At 47.6% G+C, this 23,946-nt stretch overlaps 1 protein-coding gene across 4 annotated transcripts in view; it reads right to left on the reverse strand.

Moving 5' to 3' along the window:
• Positions 1-23,946, reverse strand: part of NHLRC3 (NHL repeat containing 3) — a 110,303-nt gene that overhangs the window by 15,928 nt on the left and 70,429 nt on the right. For all 4 annotated transcript variants that reach the window (XR_015299342.1, XR_015299341.1, XM_086935063.1 and 1 more), the window contains one exon: positions 6,688-6,779. Coding sequence is in view for 2 of the 4 variants with exons in the window: in XM_086935063.1 (XP_086791189.1) it covers positions 6,688-6,779 (92 nt within the window). In the remaining 2 variants the exon portion in view is untranslated. The remainder of the gene's footprint in view (positions 1-6,687; positions 6,780-23,946) is intronic.

The raw sequence follows: 23,946 nt of genomic DNA on the forward strand, positions 1-23,946 counted from the left end.
CTAGATCCAATGCTCAGGGTTGATCGGCAGCCACCATTTTAGCCCACGGCCCGAGAGCCTCACGGGGCCGGGACGCAGACACTTCTGCCGAAGGAAGAGCAGGTAAGCGCCACCAGACTGTCCAAGAATATTGGGATCACGGTGTTCATGGAGGTCAAGGAGCTTTTTTGGTGAACAGTAGAAGGAGTTAGAAGAGAGTCACAATTTGTCATAACATTGATCTGGACCCACCACCAGGAACCCTAGGCAAGCACAGATGGGCAGAGACTGCGACACATTTGATTCTGCTGAGCAGCCACATAAAGTGGGCTGTCCCAGGAGGTCAGTGGACTCAGGTGTTGTTAATCGAAAGAAATACCTATGAGGAATAAAACATGGAGGCGGAAGTGTGGAGCCAGGACGCCAAAGACCCCAGGAAAGTCCAATGAGGATTAACATTGAAGGAAACAAGTAAGCATAGCATGGAAGATGAAATGAAGAAAATAAAACAGGCACTGTTCTCATCAAACACAAGCAAAAGGGATATAAAAGGATGAGAAGGATGAGATCAGGGCCGGCTCATAAGGTGGTTCGATGCCAATGCGAATGAACCAGTGATCCTCGTGAGATGACTAGAGAGCGAAGAAGTGCAAAACGCAGCCGGAAATCGAGTTCCAGAAACTCCGCTGCTACACTGAGGACCAGAGGAAACAGGTAATCGAACAGAAATACAAAATGAATTAAAAGGTTGATGTACAGAGGATGTGGACCGCCTCCACAAAAGGAAACTAAGTTGGAAAATGGGAACAATTAAAATAAACAAGATTTTAAAATGCTGTAAGCAAAGGACGAAGAACGTGTGCTGACAATAGTCAATGGTACAAAAGGGGGTGGTGATGGACGGAGCATCTGAAACAATCAAACACTCACACCCAGTCAAAAGATCTGGGTTTGATCCATCGCCGTTCTTTAGCCCACTCTGCCACACCAGTTCAGACATGGCCATATGCAAATCAGTCTGACCCTGTGCCTCATGGGAACAGTCCAGCCCGAACTGCCAAGCCATGCCTTCCCTGGACCGGAAACAAGCTTCCGGGGACCGGTTTCTGGCATTCCAGCCGTCTTCAGCCCGGCTTGCTTGAATCCAGTAGCAAAGTGAGCAAGGGACTCACGTCTGAGCATACCCTGCCACACTTATGGCGGCCAAAAGCGGTACAAAAGGGGGTGGTGATGGACGGAGCATCTGAACCAATCAAACACTCACACCCAGTCAAAAGATCTGGGTTTGATCCATCGCCGTTTTTTAGCCCACTCTGCCACCCCAGTTCAGACATGGCCATATGCAAATCAGTCTGACCCTGTGCCTCATGGGAACAGTCCAGCCCGAACTGCCAAGCCATGCCTTCCCTGGACGGGAAACAAGCTTCCGAGGACCGGTTTCTGGCATTCCAGCCGTCTTCAGCCCGGCTTGTTTGAATCCAGTGGCAAAGTGAGCAAGGGACTCACGTCTGAGCATACCCTGCCACACTTATGGCGGCCAAAAGCGGTACAAAAGGGGGTGGTGATGGACGGAGCATCTGAATCAATCAAACACTCACACCCAGTCAAAAGCTCTGGGTTTGATCCATCGCCGTTCTTTGGCCCACTCTGCCAGCCCAGTTCAGACATGGCCATATGCAAATCAGTCTGACCCTGTGCCTCATAGGAACAGTCCAGCCCGAACTGCCAAGCCATGCCTTCCCTGGACCGGAAACAAGCTTCCGAGGACCGGTTTCTGGCATTCCAGCCGTCTTCAGCCCGGCTTGCTTGAATCCAGTGGCAAAGTGAGCAAGGGACTCACGTCTGAGCATACCCTGCCACACTTATGGCGGCCAAAAGCGGTACAAAAGGGGGTGGTGATGGACGGAGCATCTGAACCAATCAAACACTCACACCCAGTCAAAAGATCTGGGTTTGATCCTTCGCCGTTCTTTAGCCCACTCTGCCACCCCAGTTCAGACATGGCCATATGCAAATCAGTCTGACCCTGTGCCTCATGGGAACAGTCCAGCCCGAACTGCCAAGCCATGCCTTCCCTGGACGGAAAACAAGCTTCCGAGGACCGGTTTCTGGCATTCCAGCCGTCTTCAGCCCGGCTTGCTTGAATCCAGTGGCATAGTGAGCAAGGGACTCATGTCTGAGCATACCCTGCCACACTTATGGCGGCCAAAAGCGGTACAAAAGGGGGTGGTGATGGACGGAGCATCTGAACCAATCAAACACTCACACCCAGTCAAAAGATCTGGGTTTGATCCATCGCCGTTCTTTAGCCCACTCTGCCACCCCAATTCAGACATGGCCATATGCAAATCAGTCTGACCCTGTGCCTCATGGGAACAGTCCAGCCCGAACTGCCAAGCCATGCCTTCCCTGGACCGGAAACAAGCTTCCGAGGACCGGTTTCTGGCATTCCAGCCGTCTTCAGCCCGGCTTGCTTGAATCCAGTGGCAAAGTGAGCAAGGGACTCACGTCTGAGCATACCTAGCCACACTTATGGCGGCCAAAAGCAGTACAAAAGGGGGTGGTGATGGACGGAGCATCTGAACCAATCAAACACTCACACCCAGTCAAAAGATCTGGGTTTGATCCATCGCCGTTCTATAGCCCACTCTGCCAGCCCAGTTCAGACATGGCCATATGCAAATCAGTCTGACCCTGTGCCTCATGGGAACAGTCCAGCCCGAACTGCCAAGTCATGCCTTCCCTGGACCGGAAACAAGCTTCCGAGGACCGGTTTCTGGCATTCCAGCCGTCTTCCGCCCGGCTTGCTTGAATCCAGTGGCAAAGTGAGCAAGGGACTCATGTCTGAGCATACCCTGCCACACTTATGGTGGCCAAAAGCGGTACAAAAGGGGGTGGTGATGGACGGAGCATCTGAACCAATCAAACACTCACACCCAGTCAAAAGATCTGGGTTTGATACATCGCCGTTCTTTAGCCCACTCTGCCACCCCAGTTCAGACATGGCCATATGCAAATCAGTCTGACCCTGTGCCTCATTGGAACAGTCCAGCCCGAACTGCCAAGCCATGCCTTCCCTGGACGGGAAACAAGCTTCTGAGGACCGGTTTCTGGCATTCCAGCCATCTTCAGCCCGGCTTGCTTGAATCCAGTGGCAAAGTGAGCAGGGGACTCACGTCTGAGCATACCCTGCCACACTTATGGCGGCCAAAAGCGGTACAAAAGGGGGTGGTGATGGACGGAGCATCTGAACCAATCAAACACTCACACCCAGTCAAAAGATCTGGGTTTGATCCATCGCCGTTCTTTAGCCCACTCTGCCACCCCAGTTCAGACATGGCCATATGCAAATCAGTCTGACCCTGTGCCTCATGGGAACAGTCCAGCCCGAACTGCCAAGCCATGCCTTCCCTGGACCGGAAACAAGCTTCCGAGGACCGGTTTCTGGCATTCCAGCCGTCTTCAGCCCGGCTTGCTTGAATCCAGTGGCAAAGTGAGCAAGGGACTCACGTCTGAGCATACCCTGCCACACTTATGGCGGCCAAAAGCGGTACAAAAGGGGGTGGTGATGGACGGAGCATCTGAACCAATCAAACACTCACACCCAGTCAAAAGATCTGGGTTTGATCTATCGCCGTTCTTTAGCCCACTCTGCCACCCCAGTTCAGACATGGCCATATGCAAATCAGTCTGACCCTGTGCCTCATGGGAACAGTCCAGCCCGAACTGCCAAGACATGCCTTCCCTGGACGGGAAACAAGCTTCCGAGGACCGGTTTCTGGCATTCCAGCCGTCTTCAGCCCGGCTTGCTTGAATCCAGTGGCAAAGTGAGCAAGGAACTCACGTCTGAGCATACCCTGCCACACTTATGGCGGCCAAAAGCGGTACAAAAGGGGGTGGTGATGGACGGAGCATCCGAATCAATCAAACACTCACACCCAGTCAAAAGATCTGGGTTTGATCCATTGCCGTTCTTTAGCCCACTCTGCCACCCCAGTTCAGACATGGCCATATGCAAATCAGTCTGACCCTGTGCCTCATGGTAACAGTCCAGCCCGAACTGCCAAGCCATGCCTTCCCTGGACCGGAAACAAGCTTCCGAGGACCGGTTTCTGGCATTCCAGCCGTCTTCAGCCCGGCTTGCTTGAATTCAGTGGCAAAGTGAGCAAGGGACTCACGTCTGAGCATACCCTGCCACACTTATGGAGGCCAAAAGCGGTACAAAAGGGGGTGGTGATGGACGGAGCATCTGAACCAATCAAACACTCACACTCAGTCAAAAGATCTGGGTTTGATCCATCGCCGTTCTTTAGCCCACTCTGCCACCCCAGTTCAGACATGGCCATATGCAAATCAGTCTGACCCTGTGCCTCATGGGAACAGTCCAGCCCGAACTGCCAAGCCATGCCTTCCCTGGACGGGAAACAAGCTTCCGAGGACCTGTTTCTGGCATTCCAGCCGTCTTCAGCCCGGCTTGCTTGAATCCAGTGGCAAAGTGAGCAAGGGACTCACGTCTGAGCATACCCTGCCACACTTAGGGCGGCCAAAAAAAGGTAAAAAAGGGGGTGGTGATGGACGGAGCATCTGAATCAATCAAACACTCACACCCAGTCAAAAGATCTGGGTTTGATCCATCGCCGTTCTTTAGCCCAGTCTGCCACCCCAGTTCAGACATGGCCATATGCAAATCAGTCTGACCATGTGCCTCATGGGAACAGTCCAGCCCGAACTGCCAAGCCATACCTTCCCTGGACCGGAAACAAGCTTCCGAGGACCGGTTTCTGGCATTCCAGCCGTCTTCAGCCCGGCTTGCTTGAATCCAGTGGCAAAGTGAGCAAGGGACTCACGTCTGAGCATACCCTGCCACACTTATGGCGGCCAAAAGCGGTACAAAAGGGGGTGGTGATGGACGGAGCATCCGAATCAATCAAACACTCACACCCAGTCAAAAGATCTGGGTTTGATCCATTGCCGTTCTTTAGCCCACTCTGCCACCCCAGTTCAGACATGGCCATATGCAAATCAGTCTGACCCTGTGCCTCATGGTAACAGTCCAGCCCAAACTGCCAAGCCATGCCTTCCCTGGACCGGAAACAAGCTTCCGAGGACCGGTTTCTGGCATTCCAGCCGTCTTCAGCTCGGCTTGCTTGAATTCAGTGGCAAAGTGAGCAAGGGACTCACGTCTGAGCATACCCTGCCACACTTATGGCGGCCAAAAGCGGTACAAAAGGGGGTGGTGATGGACGGAGCATCTGAACCAATCAAACACTCACACTCAGTCAAAAGATCTGGGTTTGATCCATCGCCGTTCTTTAGCCCACTCTGCCACCCCAGTTCAGACATGGCCATATGCAAATCAGTCTGACCCTGTGCCTCATGGGAACAGTCCAGCCCGAACTGCCAAGCCATGCCTTCCCTGGACGGGAAACAAGCTTCCGAGGACCTGTTTCTGGCATTCCAGCCGTCTTCAGCCCGGCTTGCTTGAATCCAGTGGCAAAGTGAGCAAGGGACTCACGTCTGAGCATACCCTGCCACACTTAGGGCGGCCAAAAGCGGTACAAAAGGGGGTGGTGATGGACGGAGCATCTGAATCAATCAAACACTCACACCCAGTCAAAAGATCTGGGTTTGATCCATCGCCGTTCTTTAGCCCAGTCTGCCACCCCAGTTCAGACATGGCCATATGCAAATCAGTCTGACCATGTGCCTCATGGGAACAGTCCAGCCCGAACTGCCAAGCCATACCTTCCCTGGACCGGAAACAAGCTTCCGAGGACCGGTTTCTGGCATTCCAGCCGTCTTCAGCCCGGCTTGCTTGAATCCAGTGGCAAAGTGAGCAAGGGACTCACGTCTGAGCATACCCTGCCACACAATAGTCAATGGACAATGAAACAAAAGAACTGCTGCTGACTGACTGGTACAGGTAAAGGTGCGGTGTCGAAATCATTGTTTTGTAATGTTGCTGGACCGTTTTGGATATATTGGTTTAGTTGTGAAATTGAAGTATTATAGCTGTTGTAGTGTTGCAATTGTGTTGTTGTTGGTGCTCTTTTGATTTATTGTAGTGTTGTAACACTGCAGTGTGTCACTAGTAGGCTTCCAGTCATAGTAGTGTAGTGTTACATATTAGTCGTAGTATGGCAGTAATAGTTGTGTATTTTTCTCTTCCTGCTCTTGGAATGTTACAGTGTTACAGTAGTAGCGCATTAGTGCTGGTTGTTTTGCCTGCAGCATTGCAGTTCTACTGTTTTGTTATGCTTTTAATGTTCTGATGCTGTCAGTGTAGGGTTATAGTGTGGTAGTGGTGCTGGTACAGAATTATCATTGTAATAATGCAGATGTAGTTCTGTAGCTGTAGTGTTGTTGACTGGACATTGCAGTCGTTGTAGTGAGCTGTAGGGCTCGCCACACACAGGAGAAAGTAAGGGCAGCACAGCATGTGGCAGCACACAGAAACAGTATTCAGGTTTCCTACTGTCTTCTATTCATAATGGCTTACAATACCCCCTAAAAAACAAACACCCAGATCTACACACACAAACACACACATGTGAAAGGGATTATTCCACAGATAAACAGTTTTTCATTACATTTTTGGTAACAGGTTCTAAAGCGAACATGAGTTCTTTCTGTTCGACGCGCAGAGCCATACAAGCCATTCAGATCAGAAACAACAGACAGCAGGGACGTAAAAAGACCTGTAAATACCCGTCCAACGGAGTCAACAGTAACGCTGTGAGGAATGTAAAACTGGGTGCGACCCGTGCCTTTTTGTCCATGCATCCACAGCACTCTGAAATCTAGTGATTTAATACAGGAAATCAAAATTAGGAACAAGCATGTTTGAGACAATTCTTGCAACTTCCCTCCTCCCTTTAACTACTCACACATTAAATGCTCTGAAAATACAAAAAGCACAGTAAATTAAATAGCAGATAGGTCACCATTAAACTTGGTTCTACCGTGCAGTAATGGTGGTGCCATATTCCAACTATGGGATGCTGGGAGCTCTAATGAAGTCAATAAAATATCTCAGGCCCAAAATGGCTGCTACAGACCTTCTGCTCCAACATTATCAAGTTTGGATTCCTGTTTCTCCCTTTTTAATTTATAATACTCTACTATATCTGGTGGACTGTTCTAATAGTAACGGTCGTAGCCCTCTGCGGCGGGCTATAAACCCAGATCAATGAAGCCAATACATTCATCAGGCAATACTCTATGAGAACTCTGACACATATGAATTAATACAATATATTCTCTCAGTGAAAATTAAATCACTGTGCAGGTGCAAATTCAGACAGCAAAAAAAGGAACATGGGGCGCATTCTGAAGGATGATCTTTTACCTGAAGAGGGTTTTGAGAGTGGACTAGGATCTCCTGAGTCAGCAATCGAGGTGTTATCCCTAAACTCAGTGAGATGTAGATTTCAGCTCTGGGAATCGTATCTATGAGAGGAGTAGTAGTTCCCTGGTCCTCTGGAGAGGACACGACCAGGCTGGACGGTTACTATTGCAACAGGACCAAGGATGATTTGTCTCGGTCTACAGTGGCATGTGGGCGACAACCATGGATATGGCTCAAGCGATCGATCACCAGTGGCTCAGATTAATTCAAGCATTCTTTCCATCATCAAGCAACATTTTAAAATATGCCACGAGTAGTGCTTAATCTGTAAATGAATAAGCGTCAGCGGCCACATTTCTTTTCACTGCCTACAACAGATGCGGTCGGATGCCAGGAGTGCCAAAAACGGAGGCTCTCTGGTCTTGAATCCACTTTGTGCCGCTTTCATCCACCCCCATGCACTGCCTGCCCTTTTGTCTCACTTTTGCAGGTGTTCTTCATCCTTGCCTTCTCGCTTCAACACTGTTTTTCTGTCCTCCGACTTTCCCCATACTTCTGCCTCTCATGTTCTTGGTCTGATGATGATAATTAAGTCAGCTCCCCAAAAATGAGTGCTGGTGGGCCCCACCTGCAACTACTGGGTCAAATGAAGCACTGCATGAGGTACTTATGAGAAGCAAAGACAGTCTGAGTAAGAAGAGTTCATGCAGGTTATGGCCATATTGGCATCTCTGAATTTGTGGGCCGCCTTCTCAGCAGGAAAAGTGAAGGAAAAGGATAGAGTCTTACTATGCTAGCGAATAGAAATAGCTTTATTTGCCTTCTTCTTTTGTGGGCAATCAATTGAAAATATGCATTAAAGAACCTCTGAGGTATGTGCTGGAGATGTCTGACCACTCACTGTCCCAGGAGATCCAATGATTTGTGATTGTCCTCAGTGCAATCCAGAGGCAGGATATATTCTGGACTGGTGTAGAACAGCAGCAAAAAATACTTGTGAGACTTTCGCTATTCTAAAAGGAGCAAACTAATTTACCTTTATAAAGCTCATTCATAAATGTTTACAAAATGTATTGAAAAATACTTGGCAATAAAACCAGAAAATAGCAAAGCCCGTCAGTCTGGCATTGAAGTGCTTAGACATGTAAAGAGTATTTGTGGATGCCCGTATGTGCATGACCTGACCCATTAACTTTGAATTTTTTTGTTTTATGTTGATACTAAAAAAGACATAAGTGCAATGGCTCCAATGGTCTGTATATAACGGCAAAATATATTGCTTTAAAGAAATATCTTTCCAAAAAAGTGCATGAAACCTTTTACATAAAAGGAGGTATTCTATTACATTGACATTTGGTTTTAAATAGATTAAGTGCATATGGCTGAGATACCCGCCACCCCCTCTCAACACAATCCCCAAGGATGGGAAACCGGAAACAGTTCTGAAGTCTTTGGAAGACGGGAGGGAGTAACCCTCCCGGCCGTATTTATTAAAATATGAAACAAAATTAAAACATTAAATAAACAGTTTCATATTATGTACAATTTCATTACCACATTGCGATGTTTGGCTAACCTTAACAGATTCTCTAATACAAAGGTTCTCCTAGCCGAACTAACATCCTACAAAACATTTACTTGAAATTTTGAAATTGTACATCCTAACGTTTAAGGGCCAACGGCAAGGTCGTAACCGGTGTCAAGATCCCTAACCCAGAAATATCGCCCTCACTTGTGAGGAGCGGCCCAGAGGCGTACCTCAAGTGCAATTACCAATTTCCCTTGACTTGACGGGGGCCCCAATAAAACTCGACGCCACTTAGAGGTCGTACGAGGACTCGTGTGAGGTATCTAGAAGGTAGCGTAGACCCCCCCCCCCAAACCCCACACAACTTACCACATCTGCCGTCGCAGACGTCCTGGCCCCGGGAAATTCCCCAGGAGGGGCTGTAACCCCTCCTACCCAGGAAGGGGCCTTGACCGCCTTTCCTTTTCTTTCGGCGACCCATCCTTAGAAGGGACCGCCTCCCCGTTGAGGGGCCAATGGCCACCTCCCCCGAGCGCTCCCATCCGTGCTGGGTGACGCCCACTCATAGGGATCTTCCAATTAGTGCTCACCGATCATGACCTTACCGCCCGACCAAAATAAATACGACAATGCTAACTAAATGACTAAACTAAAAAGACAGTAAACTACACTTTTATTAAAAGCATGCTTACCAATGAACACTAAAGCAGAATTTCTTTATTTGCGAAAACGTAACACAAATCGACCATTCTTTATTACATACTCAAAATCATCACGATAATACCACAACCTGTAAACGAAAATCAGAGTTATCCATCAACTTTATTCCAAAACCACTTGCTGTCCTCAGGGGCTGGTGGGTGGGTCAAAATTGGCTCTTCGTTCCGTCTCGAGCTCACGTGCAGCGAGGAGGTGCAGCTTCAGAGCACAGGAACAAGAGGATGCCTTCGGATCTTGCTTCTCCTTTTATCCGTCTTCAGGGCGGGCGTAAACCCGCCCCTGCCCGCCCCTAGGGCGTGGCCAGCCGCGTCAGTGTCTAGGCCAACCCACTCTAGGGCGGGAAAAGGCGCGCCCCGGCTACGCCGCTTCGGGCATACCAGCCGAGACTCGCCTCCCGCCCAAGATGGCTTCCCGGGGGGATCGTGGTACTCTGCCATACGTTCGGGGGGACCGAGTGGTCGCCCCTTTCCATATGGCTGAGATACCCGCCACCCCCTCTCAACACAATCCCCAAGGATGGGAAACCGGAAACAGTTCTGAAGTCTTTGGAAGACGGGAGGGAGTAACCCTCCCGGCCGTATTTATTAAAATATGAAACAAAATTAAAACATTAAATAAACAGTTTCATATTATGTACAATTTCATTACCACATTGCGATGTTTGGCTAACCTTAACAGATTCTCTAATACAAAGGTTCTCCTAGCCGAACTAACATCCTACAAAACATTTACTTGAAATTTTGAAATTGTACATCCTAACGTTTAAGGGCCAACGGCAAGGTCGTAACCGGTGTCAAGATCCCTAACCCAGAAATATCGCCCTCACTTGTGAGGAGCGGCCCAGAGGCGTACCTCAAGTGCAATTACCAATTTCCCTTGACTTGACGGGGGCCCCAATAAAACTCGACGCCACTTAGAGGTCGTACGAGGACTCGTGTGAGGTATCTAGAAGGTAGCGTAGACCCCCCCCCAAACCCCACACAACTTACCACATCTGCCGTCGCAGACGTCCTGGCCCCGGGAAATTCCCCAGGAGGGGGCTGTAACCCCTCCTACCCAGGAAGGGGCCTTGACCGCCTTTCCTTTTCTTTCGGCGACCCATCCTTAGAAGGGACCGCCTCCCCGTTGAGGGGCCAATGGCCACCTCCCCCGAGCGCTCCCATCCGTGCTGGGTGACGCCCACTCATAGGGATCTTCCAATTAGTGCTCACCGATCATGACCTTACCGCCACAGGCCGGATAGTTGACCGGCTATCCGGACCCCCCACAACACTCCTACCTAAAGGTCATGGTGTAACGTTTTTAGCCATGCTAAGAAGTCTCCTATGAGTAACTCATTCCCCACCCGAGACAAATGCACTCCATCCCCCAAATACATACCATCATCATTAATACACCCATGTGGAATAGAATGCAGTGTCTTGGAACGGAACAACCTACTCACTTTGTTATTAAGCTTCCTCACAGAATGATTTAAAGCAGGAACCGAAATGGCCCCCCGCCACACTTTTCGTGGGATCATATGGGACCATGCAATTGTGCACCCTGGAACTCTCCTCGCTAACCAACTTACAGTGGAAAGCATCGCCTCAAGAAGAAGTCGTCTACCAGTGGTGACCAAATCATTACCCCCAAGATGTACTATGACTACAGACGGCGGTGACCTCGTCCGCCCTAGCAAACCCTCAAAAAATGATTGGAACTGGTCAATACAGAGACCGCCTCTTCCGTAGAAGGACACACTGTACCCGTATTCCCCAGCTACGTGAATCATATCACCTGCCTTGAATACGTCCGCGGCACGTCTCACGTATGAGTGGCCCACAACCCACACCTCCTTTTTCACAGCCGGTGATGTCTGACCGCTGGCCCGGTGTTGGGTCGACTGCAAAGTCCGCCCCGCCTCGTAGGCTTGCGCAACTGAAACCAAACAAAAACAAGAAGCGTGAGTACATTGCTACAGCTTCACAACATGTGCAACCGCACATACCTTTTATAACAATTGGAGGACCAACGCCCCACCCGTTTAACTTGTTCAACATCCAGACCCCTGGCTGTAGCTTCTGTAGCAGCCCCTATCCGAAAGGAATGGGTCCCAAACTCGCCCGGGTTCAAGCCCGCAGCGGCAATCGACATCGCAAGCACCCGCTGAAACTGAAACTTTGTCAGTGGGGTGGCGTCAGCGTGTCTCAACAAGGTCCCCCCCCATGATGCCACCCTTCGTGCTAAATAATCTTCTAGACACCTTACCGGGCACATGGAGGACCCGGGCATCCTGCGTATGATTACGCAGTCACCCATCCCACTTTGATCGGTCTTGGACCTGACAAATGAGACCGTCATCGTCTCCCCTCTGATCTGGACGTGCTCCTGGCACAATCCTCCTGTCACATCCTGCTTGTTCCTCGCCACTAGTTCGCTTACCCGCATAGCCCCATGGAATGCCAGCGTAAAAGCGGCTCGGAATAACACTGTCTCAAACTGAGATGAACACGTAGCAGGGAGTCTGGATAGTAACTGGGCCAGCCTATCTAAACCTATCGGGCGCCTCTCATCTACTCTGCGACCCTCAAGGCGTTGCCATCCCCGTAGCGCTTTCTGTACCACGAAAGACGCTGTCGGGTCAAGGATCCCGTGAGCCCTAGCAACAAAGGAAATGGCAGCCCGATGCCTCTGAGCCGTGGCCACCGATTTCCCGACCTGATGTAAGGACATCAGAAAATTCACCACCCACTCTTCCTGGCCCCAAAGCTCCTCTCTATCAGTCCCCAAAAAGGCCAAATAGGACCGGAACGCCCCTTCATATGCCTTCCTCGTCCTGGGGGCTAGACTCTCTCCCACGAGGTTACGAAGTTCGGGGCACCGAGAGACCAGAGAGCTTCGGGAAAGGGTGCCGGCTCCGGGTCCGCTGTGGGAAGAAAACCCCAGAAAGCCTGCATACGAAAACGAGACAGTGCATCAGCTGCCTGGTTCATTACCCCTGGGACATGTCTTGCTTTGAATAACACATTCAATTGCATACACAGTAAAACAATTTCTTTGAGTAGTCTCAAAATCCATTTGCATCGTGCTGCCTGGCTATTGATACACTCGACCACGGTCATATTGTCAGACCAGAATACCACAGAGTGATCCATGAACCCCTCGGGCCAAGTTCTCAGGGCCACTAAAATGGGGAAAAGTTCCAGGAAAGCAATGTTACTTGTCAGCCCACTGTCATGCCACCATGTCGGCCACTTTTGTGCAGACCATCTTGTGCCGAAGATGGCACCAAAACCTATACTCCCTGCCGAATCCGTCCACAGCCCCAGCTCATCAGAGGACACGGCTGGTTTGTTCCAGACGACTCGACCATTGAAATCCGCCAGGAATGCCAACCAAATGCGCATGTCCTGGCGGACCTCAGCCGAGAGCCTCGTGCGATGATGGCCCTCCTTTAGGCCAACCATGGCTTGAGCAATCGAACGAGAAAAGGGGCGGGCCATTGGTATAACCCTCAGGGCAAAATTCAACTGCCCAACTAGCTGCTGTAACTGATGCAGCTTGACCTTGGATCCATTTATACATATTTGCAGGGATGTCCTGAACTTTGACACTTTTTCGGCAGGTAAACGAAAACAACCTTCATCGGAGTCCAACTCGATCCCCAGAAACTCGAGGCAAGTGGAAGGCCCCACCGTCTTACCTGGTGCCAATGGCACGCCAAACTGATTCATTAAAACACAAAATTGAGCCAAAGCCTGCCCACATTCCGGATCCCCAGCTGGCCCCAGGAACAAAAAATCATCAAGGTAATGCATCACATGTTGGAAACCCGTCTTCTTTGTGAAGACCCATTGTAGAAAACTACTGAATTTTTCGAAATAGGCACAAGATATAGAGCACCCCATCGGCATACACCTATCCATGTAATAATGACCCTGAAACATGAAACCTAGGAGCCGCTGATCGGCTGGATGTACCGGGAGCAACCGGAACGCTGACTCGATATCAGACTTTGCCATCAGCGCCCCGGGCCCCAGGCGATTCAAAATGGCTACGGCCTCATCGAAGGATGCGTACCGCACCGAACACACTTCCGGGTCTATCGCTTCGTTCACGGAAAGACCACGTGGGGCTGATAAATTATGTATCAGCCGAAACTCACCCGGGTCCTTCTTAGGGACCACACCTAAAGGGGAACAAACAAAGTAAGGAACCGGGGGTACAGTAAACGGGCCGGCGACTCGACTTTGATTCACCTCCTTCCGGATTTTATCCTGTACCACGGTCGTATGCTGCAAGACCGATTGCTGATTTTTACAGTTCTCCACACCTTGAAAGTCCCCCACTGGGATGCGGAAACCATAAGAAAACCCGTTCCGCAACACCCCAGCAGAAGTACGATCCGGGTATTCACTGAGCCAGGGGATCATCGCCAGAGTATCAATCGGGGAAGGTAAAGGCGCCCCTCGGACTATGTTAGACCTGTTTGGCGCCCCCCCTCCCCCCATTATCACCCGTTTTGGCTCTGCACGTGGACTCAGGATGGGATGATTGCCCACACCCACTACATTCGTGTCTAAATTTGCACGATCCCTGGGGCCTGGTACATTTACCCCTGTTGAAGTTCCAACAAACCCCCCTTTTTCCTGTATTTCCGGCAGGCCTCGAGTGATTGTCGATACCCGCACCTGATCGAAAGGGCGTCCCCGCATACTGGCGGGAGGATTCGCCAACGTTGCTCCCTACCAATGGCACTGTCAACATACCAGTCTCCTTCATTTTATCCCAAGACACAGAATCATAACAATCCCAAGTTAAGTTTTTATCATGTTCTTTAGCCTTTCTAAACAGATTATCATAGCAGAACCAATGATTACCCTCATGTGATACCGAGTACCCCATGATTCGTGACTGATAAATCGGCAATTCGTGTAGCAGATCGGGCCTTCGTTCCCCCAAGATCGATGTAAAGACCCCCCACGCTTTGCCCCAATTGCCAATGTTTTCGTTCACCTTAAAGGCGGCCATTTTTGCGCGCCAAACACTCGGATGCATGAGATCCTTCTGGCCCTTAACATGCTCCATCTCATAGTGATCAGTAAGTAGCGAGAAAATGTTTACATATTCCCCCGCCCATATCTTCTCCTTAATAGCCAAGGGAACATGCTGACCCACCCTTTCCCTACGAGAAGGTGCTGACTCATCCCTTGCAATCGGCAATGGCCGCTTACCTGAACCGGACGGTGTCTCCGCGACCGAACCTGTTCCCTGTGGCTTCTCTACTGCCGCAGCCGGCGTGGATACCTTTGCTGCTTCCCGTGACTCACGCAGTTGCTTCATCAGCACCTGCGCGTCGACAGCCGTGGCGCCCTCACTATCTTTACCCAACCACGCTGCTAATTGTGCTGCCAGCTCGGGCGGCATATCGTCCCCGGACACGGGGGTGACCACCACGGGAATCGGATTCCCTCCCTCCGGCACGGGGGTGGGTGCCTCTAGCGGGGTACTGGGGCCCGGGATATCTTCCACGGCTCTCCCTCTCCTGGGCCTTTTGTTTTTCCCTCCAGGGGCTGCTCCCGCCAAAGGACGTTTCGGTCCCCCTTCCTCGTTTTCATCCATTCGCCTCTTTAATTCAGTCATCTCCTTCATAAGAACGCGCAGCATCTGGTCAGTAGTCATGCGCTTTCCCGCCTTCTTCGGCATTCTCCAACAGAGTATCTGGAAAATAAACAAGAAAGATTACAACGCTCAAAATTGGCTCTTCGTTCCGTCTCGAGCTCACGTGCAGCGAGGAGGTGCAGCTTCAGAGCACAGGAACAAGAGGATGCCTTCGGATCTTGCTTCTCCTTTTATCCGTCTTCAGGGCGGGCGTAAACCCGCCCCTGCCCGCCCCTAGGGCGTGGCCAGCCGCGTCAGTGTCTAGGCCAACCCACTCTAGGGCGGGAAAAGGCGCGCCCCGGCTACGCCGCTTCGGGCATACCAGCCGAGACTCGCCTCCCGCCCAAGATGGCTTCCCGGGGGGATCGTGGTACTCTGCCATACGTTCGGGGGGACCGAGTGGTCGCCCCTTTCCATTATTCACTGATATGTCACATTCTTAGAGTTCTGTGAGGAGGTCCAATGCCAACCAGCACGTGTCCCGTGAACCGCAGTGATGTAGCGTGAGGATGTAAATGAAAGTATTTTGAAATATTCAATGTACTCAGCAGTAGGAACTCATGCATTTCTTATTGTACCTGAGTCAAGAGGTACCTTGCTCTTCATTGAGTTGGGAGTTAGGGTAGATGCTATAGCGACCACAAGCTTTCTACAGACAGCGGGGGCTGCAGTAAACAAAATTATGTCCATGATGGTCCAACTAACTAATAAATTCACTGAAAATATCTGTGTTTTACCCCATGATCGCAGTTTCAAATTTTGGAGGGTCCACTCAGCCTTTCCCCTCCTTGAGCCGATACAATGTATAACAATATACGTGGTAAAGGGATAACAATTCGCATTAACATTGCGCATGTTTTTCTACAAATAAGAAAATATTATCGAGAATAGTTACTACAGAATAAAAAAGTGAAATGGATCTGCCGATTTCTATGTGAGTACATTAAAGGGACACAAGTACAGACAAAGTTTTGGGGACCGGAGGCTAAGATGTTGATCATTAGGGGTGGAGCCACCTTCAGAGCCCGAGTCAAAACTACTCGGGATGCTCAACATGAGTAATTTTACACTGTTACCTGTTGCCTTCTAATGCAATTTGGGGTAGTAAACCTCAAAGGAGGTGACATTTGGTGTTCAAGTTTAAGTTTATAAGACAATGAGTGGCAAATGGAGTATTGTAAAACATGCTGGACTCAGTTGAATTGGTCTCAGCATGACCAAGCATAATAAATATTTTGCAAAGTATTTGGCATCTCTTATGCTGCATTCGAAAATCGGTGGCTAAAGGTGTAGTATAAGGATATTAGCCTATTTATTTTCTATTCATACTGCATTTACCGGCATACAATACCATAACTTTATTTGTAGATTAGTATGTTAATGCCCAGGACAATTCTCTTGCAGCCATGAGCATACAGTCCCATTTTGAGGCACTGTAAAACATAAAGCATTCAATCTGAACTCACTGGTAAGAAAAAGAAGCCCAGAGCCCAATCTCCCATTAAACATTTGTTGAATTGAAATGCTTGCGGGTGCTGCTGCAGGGGGCTCAGTCGAACATCTAAGTCTTGAGTCCTTTTCTGAAATTCTTTTAATATATATATATAGGCAATTCCCGAAACGCGTTGAGTGGGCTGTGAAAATAAATCCAGTTTGAATACATCTGTGGCTTGGACGTCGTTCTTTGAAGTGTGGACGAAAGGTTGGAATATGTATGTATGTATGTATGTATGTATGTATGTATGTATGTATGTATGTATGTATGTATGTATGTATGTATGTATGTATATATATGTATATATATATATATATATATATATATATATATATATATATATATATATATATATATATATATATATATATATATATATATATATATATATATATATATATATATATATATATATATATATATATATATATATATATATATACCTGTGTGATGTATCAAGGTTTGATCCCCCCTCGAGTAACGCACCTCCAGCAAGAACTTTGGATCAGTCAGTGTGTCTGCGTGAGCTACAGGGCAGCGAGCAGCCTCAGAGGACTGGACCTCGGATGTGTCCTTGTTACCTAAAAGTGGAAGCAGGTATTCCATGAAAAACCACTGCAGCTTTAAAATTCAAGGCACTACCCATTACATGGGAAACATCCGGAGTAGCAGCAGCGGACTACAATGACCAGCAGGACTTGAGAGACAGTCATCCACTAGAGGGCCTGAACTCTCGATAAAAACCCCTCCTACAGTGCAAGCTGCCACACCCGCCAATTGCCGAGGCCCCTTTCAGAAAGGTCTCAGTGAAGACGGAAATGCATTAGGAAATGCCTCTCTGCAGCAGCTAATAAAAGCTTTTAAATATCATGGAAAGGAGCGACTCAAATTCCTCTCTGAATGGAGAAACCTGTGTGATATATGTTGTGTCAAAATTTCAAAGCAATCGGTGAAGAACTTTCAGAGAGTTGAGATTGTGAACAAACGAACAGTTACATTTTTTATATATATTTCACTTACCTGCAAAGTACTTATCCTTATCCTACTTCCCTGAAGTCCAAAGCCGCCAATGGGAATGATCCTGATGCATTTTGGGTGCCTTTTTAAAGTTTGGGCCTCGTTACCAACTAATCTGTTTCAATGGCAATCGCATTTCCTAAATGCCCATTTTGCAACTAGGAAATGCTATGTGCATGCGGTCAGGAAATCGCAAATAGGAAATTCCTATTTGCGATTTCCTATTTTTGCTTATCGCAAAATGGAATTTCTACTGGGTAGAAATCGCATTTTGAGACGAGGCATGAGCCTTTATACATTAGGAAAGGCAGTTTGCATTTCTTAACGGAAAGAAATAGTGATTCGGACCGTTATGAAATGCAAAATCCTTTTGTACATATGGGCCGAAGTCCTATAGGATGAGTGAGTGGAAGTCTTGGTGAGAAGATTGGAAAAGGTTCTCAACCTTTGGGGAGGCACCCACTTGAGAGGTAGGAATCTCAGGTGAAATTGTAACAAAGGCCCACCCCGGAGAAATGCAAGGGATACAACATTTGTTGCACCTGCTACATACTGAGATTTGTGCAGTGATCAGGGGGGCAAACAGGCTTTCGCGCGAACAAAGAAAATCTGAGATCGGTACAGGCGGTACTGTTTTAGTAGTGGAGGAATCTAATGATTAAAGAGACAGAATTTAGCTTAAGGTAACCCTAAATAACCATGCTCTGCTGATACTATACTCACCAGGAAGAGGGCCCTGCTAGAGGCTATAAGAAACATAGCGTCAATTGTGGTTACAGCTTTAGTGGGCTTCTCTGTACACCGGAGGGTCGACCACAGGCTGGCTCTGTAAAACTATTTCTGGACAGCTTAGGGTCAGGAACTGGATGTCTTTCTGTGAATCTGTACATCTGAATTTTGGGGTGTACTTACTGATTTATTTATGTTGGGGGTTCTTCGATGTCTTTAGTGTGCTTTAGGATTGGGTGTTACTGGGGCTTAGCAAAGGTATGGGACGCTTCTTATGAAAAAAGCGCCTAAACAAATGTTCCCTTAAGTCACGCAGCTAAGGAGCCCACTTCATCACAACTCACTGTCACTCTTAGAAATAATGATCTCAAGCACTTTTACCAAGTTCGACAAGCAGGAAGATGCACCCGTGCATACATGCTTAGCAACTATAGAATGGGAGCTGAAATGATGGAAAGCATCTGCTCAAAAGTTCTATTTTAGCCTATATCCTACAACAGAGCAACTATAACCATGAAACCAGAGTTAGGATCCCCATGTCTCTTTCTATAATGTCCAGTGCTCTCCCAAGTACCCAGTTGTGCTTCCTCTCTGGAATAAATGTGCAGGATAAAGATTAGGATCCTCAGGTGCTCATTACCACCTTACGAAAGATACGCTTTGATTTCAGTAAATATGCCCCTGTGCACCGACTATGCGTATATAATATAATTGAGTGTAGTGACATAGGACTTGTGTGTCTTGTCCTGTCTCCCACGCATCTTTGAGAAATGCATTTTGCTGTGCTATGCATAAAAATGCAATTGCAAAACAATATAAAACCTTTTAGACACCTTTTTTTTAAGGAAACCCCCTTCTCAGAATGTTTCTGTGTTATCGCAGCCTCTCGCTCTTAATTACATTCTGATGAGAGCTGGTATTGACCGATTAAAGTAGTTAGAGCGTCAAAGGCCTTCCCTGTGTGTATTAGTGGATGAGGTGGGGAAGTAATAGCAACACTTTGATCCCTGCTTTTACTTCCCCTGTACACGTTAAGCACCACATGCTGCTGATGAAACGATTGCTCAAAAGAGAAAGGACACAACAATCAAATTGGCCTCTTGAAGCAATTATTGTCGCCTGGGCTGGCCAGTGGGTACTCCATATGATGCAAACCTACCCAGCCAGGCCTGCCCTCTGCAGCTGACAACAGGAGTTAGGGTGGAAGGGAGGGGAGGCTAAGGCCCTCTTAGCCTAATGGTCGTTACGCGCCTGAAAGGACATAATAAAGAATCAGATTCAGACCTGTCTTTCTTTGGAACAGACAGAAACTAAGAAAAAATGCAGTTGTGTATTTTGAGTATACACAAGAAGAAAATGGTAAAATTGCGGATGCAGTACTACTACCTGCCCCAAGATGGCGCCCTTACCTAATCTTGAAATTTAGTGGCTCTGTAAATTGCATTTTTGGCCCAAGTTCGCACCAAGCAAAGTCAAGAGGTAATGGGTTGCTTCCTGCACTGTATTGTAGCATTTATAAACAGCGCATCAAACCCCACAGTGAGGTGTTAAAAGGCCTTTTGGATAAAAAGCACACAACGCTGCAAGGGTGACGGGGCGTGCTTGACAGAGTGTTGTATTTGTTTTGCAACTAAGTGGGAATCATTTTGTACACTGTATTAGTAACCGGAGAGTCACATTTTCATCTTGTCTTGAAGTGTGAAAGATTGGCACGCAAATAATAATTGTGATTAGGAGGACCTCGCACCTCCTCCAAAGTAAGCCCGGGCCGGGCCGAGTACTCTGCTCCGCCAGTGGAGTTTGCAGAGTTTTACCAACTCTGCGCTCCGCTGGGAATAAGAAGTTGCGGCAAAATTACAACTCCGTCGAGGAGCGGAGTACGCCCCTCAGCCCGAGCATGCGCAGTTCACACAAGTCGTAATAAGTAGGGGGACGCGAGGAGGAGGACGACAGCAAGAAGGAGACGCCGCAGCGAGGAGGAGGGCGGCCTGCAGACGGCAGAATAGAAGGTAAGTGTTTTTTTAAATTGCTTTGAGGGCCTGGGGCGGAGCAGAGCAGAGTTCCGCTGAGTTTTTTTTTTTTAACTCAGTGGAACTACGCAGAGCACCACTCCGCATACTCTGCCCAGGGTTACTCAAAAGACTACAGACAATGCAGAATGCAGTGGCCAGACTCATCCTAGACTTCACCAAATTGACCCACATCACCTCCCACCTCAAAAAGCTCCACTGGCTCCCCATCCAGAAGAAACGCCAGCTCAAGAGGTTGATCCACACCTTCAAAGCTCTCAACCAGTGTACATCAACCATCAACTTAACTTCAACCTTTCCTCCAGACACCTGTGCCCCGCCTTCCTCTGCCTCGCCCACACACTCACCCAACATCCGCCGCAACTACAGTGGAGAATGCTCCTTCTCATACCTCGCCGCAAACGCGCGGAACGACCTTCCACGCCACTTATCGACCTCCTCCTCTCTGCTGGAATTCAGAAAAGGACTCAAGACCTGGAGGTTGGACTGAGCCCGCTGCCCCAGCCCCCGCGGCACCAGGATACCCTCACAGGGGATGAGCCAGGCGCTAGAAATCCAAATTGACTAAAACTATGGGCAGCTACACAGTCCTAAACTAACCAGAGGGGTAGGAGGGGACCTTGTGTGTGTACACCAAAAAAAGTGGAGTTAATCAGAGGTCTAGTAGTAATTTATACAGAAACATGTGCAAGGCAAGGAAGATGTCAAATAAAATTATGCCAAATGGGGAAGGATGGGAGATGGTGACATGAACAGGAAGCATGCATCTTATTATAAAGGCTGAGTATTAGTTTTCAAACATAGTAATGAGAGCCATGGTCAGTGTTATATGGAATAGCCTACTACTTCACATTATGGAATGGGAGTTCTCATAGAGAGACCTTTAACAACTAGGCATCATCAGTACAATGAACTGCAAGTTGCAACTTTTTTCAAAATGAGAGTCTGTTTAACGCTTTCAAATGTAGTGCGGTTTCAATCAAATGCTCCTTTGAAGCCCTGATGAAGGGAGGTATTACTGCACAATATGGCGTGTCAGTGTGAGGCTGTGTTTATATTTTGATGAACGTGAAGAGTAGTGGATATAGATTCATTCCCGTTAGGGAACACACCATTTTAAACTTGAGATGAAGAAAAAGAGTTAATTTAATAACAGTCCAGACTAACAAGTATGTTTTACAGAGACAAAGAGAAGAATAGTCGTTTTAAACTGGTTTCCCACTACCAGCAACACAGTCAATGATGTGGATGCAGACTGCTGGGATTCTGTAGTGGCAAAGACTGTGAGAACAAGAGAAAAGCAACAATAAACACCTGTTATACAGCTCTCGTTACAGTGCACATGCCCCTCTATTATCCATAGATCTGCTTTGTCAGTGTGTACCTTCCTACCAAAATGATTCACCTGCCAATAGAATATATATTACACAGACGCCACTGTGCAGTTATAGATAAAACCTAGTTACCACAGGAAGAGCATTTTTGTTTTGTTAATCACGTTGGCACTCTTTGGCAATCTTTACAATACATTTTTTTTTTAACGTTCTTCTATCCCGGTTCCTTCCTGGAAAGGTTTGTGGTAATCCATTAAGCAACAGCTGAGGAAAACAAGCATTGGCAAAGCCAATAGTTCTCGCCTACTAATATCTATTATCTTTGGAATTTTCTTTTTTAGACTAACATTGACAAAAGCCAACAGATCATGCACAGGTACGACCTACTGGCTTTGCCAATGCGTGTTGCATGTGGTCAGTGCAAATATTAAAGCACAACTGCACGAACAGAATGTTTATGAAATGCGGCCCTATGCCTTAACTGTCTTCTATAAAAGCAGAGAAGCCAAAGGATTCAGAAAAAAATGCAGACCAAAAAATGCCGACTCTGTAAAACGGGCTCAGGCCACCTCAGTCGTCAGGGATGCTGCAATACCGGCAAACTGATGTTGAGGAAAAAAACACACACGCCAACACTCCCAAATTGTTCGGGAGATTCCCAAATGTTACTCTTACCTCCAGGATCCCAAATGTGCTGAAAAAACTCCAACTGCTTTTGCCTTCCTGCAGACTTTAACCAAGTTCAGTAAGTGAAGCTAAGAAGAATACCCCGGAAAGCTAGTTTTATAATGATTGACAGGATGTGGGAAAGAGGAAAGCCTTGGTGTCCATAAGTCCTATGATTGGTTACAAAAACTACCCACCCCCAGAAAACACAGCCCCTGTGTTGTTATGCACATTTCTGGTAAGCGATATAGAGCTTCTTTCATCCCATTTATTTTTTTATAATTTTGTCAGATCCTTGTAGAAGTTTTTGAGCTACTTTAGTTCCAAAAGCATTTAGTTGATGGCCTATTATAAAGAGCCAGATTTATAGAATCAGTTTGTGACAGAGAGCTGCTGCTAGAAACTGAGAGTTAGTCATCCAATAACAGGACAGCATTACAAGCACTTGAACAATCATTGGCATAGGGTATACCCACGGATGGTACCACCGGTTAAGAAGCGCTGTGATTAAGAGAAGGGCATCCAAAAGGAATACAGTCAGCAAAAAAAAAAGTTTGCTTTTTAAGTTAGCAATTCTGAACCTCTGCTCTCCAATGCAAATAAACTGAAATCGGCCATAAGTAGATATCCCCGAACAAAGCACTACAAGAAAACCTTGATGAGTTTAGGAGAGAAGGGAGGCAGGAGGAGATTTCTGGGCTGCTCAAACAATGTAAACTAAGAAGCTATGCACACCGAGCACCGGTGACAATATCATTTAAGCAATCACCTTGAAGGCAGAGAAAAAACAGTGTCTGACATTTGATCTCGGTCTGAGAGGATATGGCGTAACATTCAGAGCTGCCGACTTTGGAACTGGGGAAACAGGTTTGTGTCTCGGGGCCTGCTCTCCCTGTGCCTATATAAAAAATGCAGATCGTAAACATATTGAAATAATGATGAAACCGCAAAAATTGCTGTTTGAAAACAAAATATAGAACAGAAACAAAATGACAAAAGCTGAATGCTGATACGTAAGTTTATTAGTACTATGGCAATTGTTGCTGAGCTCCATGTACAGGAAGAAAACCCAACATTTGGAAAACATGGGAGAAACCAAAGAAAAAAAAGTGCGCTTAAACAAACCTATATGCACAAAAGGGCAAGGCCACACGTAATAGGGCCATGCTCCGTGGGAGGTGTCGACACACAAAAAGAAGGGACATATAACAAACACTGACCACAGAGAAGGAAGCCTTTGTTAAGGACATGCAAAGCAATAAATAAAAAAAGATGGGAGGGCTGTAAGCCCACAGAGTAGATACAGCATGTCGACATTATAAAAGAGACGATCAAGAGGTCTACAAGACTGCTCGGAGGGACTACCATGCATTAATTAAACGTGCTAAAGTGACCTACTATACAAATATGATAGAAGCCACTAAAAATAAGCAAAAGGAAATTTTTCAAATTGTGAA

Source organism: Lissotriton vulgaris, chromosome 8, assembly GCF_964263255.1.
Source record: "Lissotriton vulgaris chromosome 8, aLisVul1.2, whole genome shotgun sequence".
Classification (NCBI taxonomy): Eukaryota; Metazoa; Chordata; class Amphibia; order Caudata; family Salamandridae; genus Lissotriton; species Lissotriton vulgaris.